Below are 7,400 nucleotides of genomic sequence, written 5' to 3' on the forward strand. Positions count from 1 at the left end.
CTGACCGATTCGATCACAAAATTGGAGCTAATGTCAAAATTAATGTATTATTGGCCTTGGCATAGACTTTCTAATATATTCAAAGTGAATATCTTCAGTATTTTCAAAGATTAATGTTGCATGTAAAAATAAGTTGTTAAGTTTAAAAAAAATCATAATATATATAGTGTATTCTGATTGGTTAATTATCTCGTGGCCACGACTTAGCTATCTCGTTCGGGGACCACGACTTAGTAATTCGGGGCCACGACATATAGTATCTCGTAGCCATGACTTAGCTATCTCGTGACCACGACTTAGTAACTCATGGCCATGAGATAAATAAAAATACACACATGACACCTTTGTGCCACGCTACATTGGGGCAAGGCTAATAACTTAATTATCTTGGCAATTTAAAACTTATCAACCGTGCAATGTAACTAGATTAACTTTGTTGAAAATGACAAAATTAATGGTAGTTTAGACAGACACGGCTATAAAAGTACAACGGCGCTTTTAAGGTCATTGAGCAGGAAAATTTACGTTCGTTGCTTAGTACTTTGTTGATTATAGGAACGGATTCAAGAGTGTTTCAATAAGCTTATAGCTTCCAAAACAATCGAACTAAAATAAGTTTGTATAAAAAAAACTGCTTAGAGATTGAAAGTATAGGATATATTCTAACACGACCCGCATTTTTCACTAACCGAAAGCGTGTGATGTTCTATATTTAGATATGTGACGTAACCACTAAGAATTCTGACGCGCGGGCGCAATTTTGCTTGATATCTGGTACGGCAGCATTTATTCGTTGATGTCGTGTTAGAATCCAAATCGGGGTAACATCGTTGTTTGTCTTTCGGATGCGCATCATTATATCACTCGGGAAATATTTCGTCGCATCCAAACTCCAAACAGCGATGTTATTGAGCGATAAAATCACAGTTTGGGATATATTATTTTTTAACTAAACCCTTACAGTGCTGATACAAAAGGGATATTCTCATGATTAAGATGAATTCACGTTGATATTTTAAAATAAATAAATAAATGAGCATTATTAGGAATGAAAAATCATTCTTTGTTATTTAAATTTTAATGTTTCACTTCAATTATTTAAATTTAAATGTTACATTTCAATTATTTAAATTTTAATGTAACAATGACGATAAAATTTGTTCCAACCTTTTGATATGTTCATATAAGATTAAGGTTGTTAACATCGGTATATTAGTTTGTGTAAACATCTTGTACTCGTACATAATAAATATTTGCCTGATGGATTTAAAATCAAAGTTACACGTTTTTATATATTGTTTATTTTGCTTTTCAACCTTTAACATTAGAACATCATTCATATCGTGACACACTTCTCTCAAAATGACTTTAATGTTAAATTGATTTTTTTTCGTTAAAGTGAAGTATGGTTAGTTACGAGCATATAACAGTGGCTGGGAGACATCGGGGGATGTTATAAAAATGTCGCGGCCGAGAGGCCGAGACGATTTTTTCTGTGCAAAAAACTTCCCGAGATGTTGCCCAAGCCAGTGTTTTGCCCCCTTAACTAACAAGTTTTATATTTATATTTTAACTGTTTTATCGCAATTCCATAATTTTTAAAACAGAAATCAGCACAAAATTACTATGTTCAGTGCTTTTACCCACTGGCGTTTGGCACATTTGCCATGCCATAATGGTTAAATTATCATAAAATAATCACCCCTTGATCATCAAGAACAAAATTACCATCCAGCACCCATTTACTATATATATAAAATATATGCAAGGTATATAACTCGCTGTATAGTGTATTCCATCGACACCGTCTACATTTTGCTTGTATGCTAACCGTAGATAAAATACCCCACTACCAGCTATGTTTTTTTGCTACTGGGAAATCAGGTATACCACATTCCAACTTCTGTAAAAACTACACTGATGTAACAGAAACTCAACTTATATATTAGCTAAGATTTTTTTTCTATATGAAACAATTAAAAAATACTGTTATATATTGATACAGTTTTCAAATCCTTATTTTTTGAAGTTTACTGTTATAATGGGCTATACGAGTAAGCCATGCTGTTATATAATTTTTTTACAGTATACATGTTGTTTATGTACGAAATCAATGACACACGGAAATGTGAAAAGTTGATAATAATACACGTACATTTTTGCAATTATATTTTGTTTTATCCATTTTTTACCTAATTGCATAGATCGTTATATATTTTCATGTTTTTATGATGTTTTTGTGTTATCACTATTTGCCTTATTCATTAGGATGTCTCCTTAGAAATGCAATGAACTTTTCCCACATGTAGATTACTCATCATTCTGGGAGTAGCAGAAAAACACAACAAATTCATATTTAGTTGACAGCTTGTACATGTACAGTAGATGTACCAATTTATATGTATAACAAACAGGACATTTAATCAGATACATAGATAGCTATCCTCGTAACCGACGATGTAAATGCAAAAGTTTACGATAAATAGATAAAGGCGAAACTTGAGGTGTTTTACTGTCTCGGATGTGAAGATATCGGGGGAACACGAGGTAAACCATTTTTTGTTAATTTATGCTAATACACATCAATTTATATGCAATGAATGTCTTTTATGTCAGGTTTGAATGTAAACTTTGCTGTTAGATATCCGTCGATACAGTACAATTACCTATTGCTTGTTTACAAATAAGCTTATTTGTATATACATTGTTCAAATAACTACAAATTAATCAAAATAATATTTTTTTCTCATTAAAATTATAGTTTCAAAATCTACTTCATTGGTTATACATTAAATTTGTCTTTGAACCTTACATTCGACTTAAAATATTGCTTGTAAAATTCATCATATTTCATATTTATCGGGTTAATATAAGCGATTTTTTTCTAAAAAAATCATTATTTTTAATGGGATAAAGTGCAAAGCCCATTCATCCTAGTGAGTGGCCCATGCCCGAGAACCTTTTTTTTTTATGAAAATCAGCATTTTTTTCATTTAATTATAGTGTAACCGCGTGTAACGCTGTGGTTACATGATAAACGTTAGTATGGAAAGACGTGACTGTATAGCATAATTTTTGTTTACCGTTTACCTGAACTTTTTTAACTCACCTACATAAATTATCTACAACTTTCGTTTTCTATTTTGATTCTCAGAATTGGCTTCTATAAATAGAAATCCGAAGGATTAAATAATACCATTTAATTGAATCCAATTAATCAATTTGATTAAATATTTCAAATATCAGATATGTCGTTAGCGTTTTACGTCAAAGAAATATAAACAACAAATTATTTTGGCAATTTTATGTCTTAAGCGATCAAATGATATAAGCGACATTGCTGGTGGTGTCGATCATTATTGAAAATATTAAAAAGGTTAGTGGAGATACATCCCGGAAATTTTCTTTTATATTATTGCAGTAAGCATAATATATGAAAATAAAACGATTCAATGATATATTGTGGATTACCTGAATAATAATCCGGTCCGATGCACAGGTAGGTCACAGGAGCTTAAATCGATTTTTGAATGAATTATTTCAATTTTCATCTCGTATATTACTATACTGTACCCACTGCGTGTGTCTTTTTAAAAAATATTCCCTCTGGAGGCATAATTGCATTTGCATCTACAAATGCAATTTTGACCTCCAGGGAATATTTTAAATATGACTTGTCTAAAAGACACACACTTCAAATAACTAAGCTCTGTTTGTTTATTCATTGGAATATTATTGGTTTTAATTACTTATTGTGTTTTTTTTTTGCTCGTATATGCAACTTACTTGATATATAAACACTTGACCTATCTAGGGTAAAATGCCCACATGGCTTTTCACTTCTGAAATTTAACTAGAGACTACAAAGGATTTACAATTATTTCCTAATGATCCAGTTCATGAGCCTAATGATCCAGTTCATGAGCATATAAATAACTTCCTGGTTCAAAAATAGAATGTTGTAACCGTTACATAGACTTGTTGTATTATTAGCTTCCGTTACAAATATTCACGCCTTGTGATTTTCAGTTTTTCAAGCTTTAGCTCACGTATTTGGGCATTTTATGAAATGTTATTTCACATTTGATAACCTTAAAATACAACTATTGACTCTTAATTTATTTTTGCGAAACATAGGTCAAGTCTTATAATATTGCAGTAATAATCAAGTGATCAACTTTTAAGATTGTTGTTTTCCGTTTTCAAAAGGGGACCACTTGAATATTTAATCATTTAATAAGACAACTTTGACCTTTTATGACTTTTAATATTATGTAATGACTTTCGTTACTGTAGACATCACAAGTAATTCTGTAGCATGTATCATGAGCGATTTTTTACCGAGTACATACATGACTATCAGTTTATTAAAGGTGCCATGTTTATAAAAAATGAACGACAAATAAGTTAAAATAAAATTTCGTTCAGGCATTTAGAAATGATTCATTTCATTACATCTATTATCAAAATTACGAAAAAAAGCAATTTCTGTGTGTGTTTTTATAACTGACTTTCATAAGAGGTAACATTGACATCGGTTTCATAAAAACCCAAGTCTATTAATAGCACTTTCTATATAATTAAGTGTGCCTGCAAAGGTTTATTTAAATTTTGCACTGTCGATTGCATTCTCCCTGTGCGGTGCCCCTCTCTTGATTATTTGTTAGACAAACAAATATCCTTAAACTAATGTATAAACACAAATCACACTTTCCATCCATTTTTTCTAAATTTCAAGTCATTTGAATGCATGGTTGTTGTCGGGATTATTCTCTATTTCTGGTCTTTATAAACTGAATGTCACTCTATCATTTGTATGCAGTTATCTTAGTTTCTTTCACTCTAAATGAAACTAACCATGGAACATATTTCAAGTTTTACTTTTTAGTAACGAAAACTCTTTCGCCACACTTCCGATTAGCCAATTATTTGATGTAACATTCCTTATTTGTACTCTTTTTTGCACGAATTCGTGAAACTGATTATATTCGATCTAAGTAAGATATGTATTCAGGGTAGAAATTCAAGTACTCACTGCATATTCAAGGTCATAAAAGGTCAAATATTGTTATTAAACACTTAAGTGTAAAAAAAGAATAAAATGTAAATCATTATTTTTATCTTTATTGCAGTAAGAATGGTTATGGATGAAGAAGACTTTAATTTCTACAGATTATGGAAGATTGAGAACAATGGTACACTTCCAGCATTAATTGATTTGTTTGAAACACTATGGGTAAGAACATATCCTGATATACCCTGGGAAAAAGACGCTGAAAGTGTTAAACAGTTTGAGGAAAAAGATGAGGAACTATTTCAACAAAGCATTGGAGGACACCGCGAAATGTCGAGAAGAGTTACAAATCGAAAACAAAGGCAAAAACTTTTCAGGGACTCCAACTGGTCTAGTTATAAATGGGATGTCAGCAAAGTTGCTCATGCTCTTATTGACTCGAAATTGTTTGACATGACAATGTGCGATGACCATGGAATGGAAGTCAGTGAACACGTTGTGAAAATAAAAGGCATTCGTAACGAATCGGCACACTCAGTACCAGGACACTACACGGCAGATTATTTTAAGAAAACAGTTGACGAGTTGAAAACTCATATAATAGCACTGGAACAAGCAGGTATCAGTGTGGGTCAGTATATTGCTAAAGTAGAGCAGATTGTATTATTTACTAAACCAGCTGATGGACAGGAGCTGGAGTCGTTAAAAAAAGAATGTGAAAGCCTTAAAATCTTGCAACAGGTAAATAAAGAAAAAGAGAAAAGATACATTCTGCTCGAACAAACAATTACTGATAATGAACGCATTTCGGAGAGAATCGACAATTTATTGCAAGAAAGGGACTCTTTAATGAAACTTCTATCAAATAAACATTCAGTGGAAATCGACGAACTGAAATCTCGCATTGAAGAAGAATTAAAAGACTGGATAGAGAAATATTCAGTAGCTTGTCAGAAACATCATGCTGATTATGATTATCTAGAACAAGTAACTGACGAGCTGATTACATCACATACTAACAAACCTGATGTACTTCAGAAACAAAATAGTTTTCTTAGAGATGTCATTGTAAGTACACATAACAAGCATAGTAATGAAATGGAAACTCTTCGATCAGAAGTAGCCTCATTGAAACATACGATTATTAACATCGACTCTGAAGATTTTGAAAATATCAATTACAGACAAAAGGAAAAAGAAGTCTTAGAGCTAAAGTTCTTTAACGATCCTAGATATTACGTATCGTTTATAGTCGTTCTAATTGTTTTTGTGATTTATAGTTTTAGTTTGGGCGGACAATGATAATTATGGGCAGCAGTTTACTTTGATTTACTGAAACGTCATCGAAGGTTATATATCATACAAACGTTTTAAATCAGCCACCAAACCTGAACAAAAGCTTATATACTGATACAACTGTCATAAACGAGAACAATTTCATTAGACACTTTGCCTTCCATTTTATCGAATTGTGTTAAACTATTTGATCTGCTTTGTGTATATTGTAAATTGAAACTTGAACATGTATATATATTCTGAGAAATAAAATATGTATAAACTAAACTAAAGAGGCAACCAGTGATTAAATCATCATAATGCACGACGAGTCGACCAGTGATTACATCACCAAAATGCATGACGAGGCGACCAGTGATTACATCACCATAATGCACGAGGAGGCGACCAGTGATAATATCACCATAATGCACGACGAGGCGACCAGTGATAATATCACAATAATGCACGACGAGGCGACCAGTGATTATATCACCATTATGCACGAAGAGGCAACCAGTGATTATATCATCATAATGCACGTAGAGGCAACCATGTGATTATATCACCATAAAACACGAAGAGGCGACCAGTGATTACATCACCGTAATGCACGAAGAAGCGACCAGTGATTACATCACCATAATACAGGAAGAGGCGACCAGTGATTACATCACATAATGCACGAAGAGTCGACAGTGCTTACATCACCATAATACAGAAGAGGCGACCAGTGATTACATCACATAATTCATGACGAGGCGACCTGTGATTACATCACCATAATACAGGAAGGGGGCAACCAGTGATTACATCACTATAATGCACGACGAGGCGACCAGTGATTACATCACCATAATACACGAAGAGACGACCAGTGATTACACAACCATAATGCACGAAGAGTCGACCAGTGCTTACATCACCATAATACAGGAAGAGGCGACCAGTGATTACATCACCATAATGCACGAAGAGGTGACTAGTGATTTCATCACCATAATGCACGAAGAGGCAATCAGTGATTACATCACCATAATGCATGACGAGGCGACCAGTGATTACATTCACCATAATGCAAGAAGAGGCCACCAGTGATTACATTCAACAT

General features: G+C 32.9%; 1 protein-coding gene across 2 annotated transcripts; it reads left to right on the forward strand.

Annotated features, from left to right (window-relative positions):
* Window positions 1–2,360: 2,360 nt before the first annotated feature.
* Window positions 2,361–6,908, forward strand: LOC132732087 (uncharacterized). Of its 2 annotated transcripts, none has more exons than XM_060718433.1 (2): window positions 2,361–2,547; window positions 5,133–6,908. In XM_060718433.1, exon 2 carries the CDS (start codon window positions 5,138–5,140, stop codon window positions 6,314–6,316), a length of 1,179 nt encoding a protein of 392 aa, XP_060574416.1. In that variant the 5' UTR covers window positions 2,361–2,547; window positions 5,133–5,137; the 3' UTR covers window positions 6,317–6,908. The 2 variants fall into 2 exon arrangements, with proteins under 2 accessions (XP_060574416.1, XP_060574415.1); XM_060718432.1 differs by lacking the exon at window positions 2,361–2,547 and adding an exon at window positions 3,338–3,499.
* The last annotated feature ends 492 nt before the right edge of the window (window positions 6,909–7,400 follow it).

The sequence above is a fragment of the Ruditapes philippinarum genome, unplaced genomic scaffold (genome assembly GCF_026571515.1).
Source record: "Ruditapes philippinarum isolate M1 unplaced genomic scaffold, ASM2657151v2 ctg11210_1_1_1_1, whole genome shotgun sequence".
Classification (NCBI taxonomy): domain Eukaryota; kingdom Metazoa; phylum Mollusca; class Bivalvia; order Venerida; family Veneridae; genus Ruditapes; species Ruditapes philippinarum.

Coding starts and splice junctions, on each gene's coding strand:
- LOC132732087 (XM_060718433.1), top strand. CDS start 5,138: ATGGTTATGGATGAAGAAGACTTTAATTTCTACAGATTATGGAAGATT.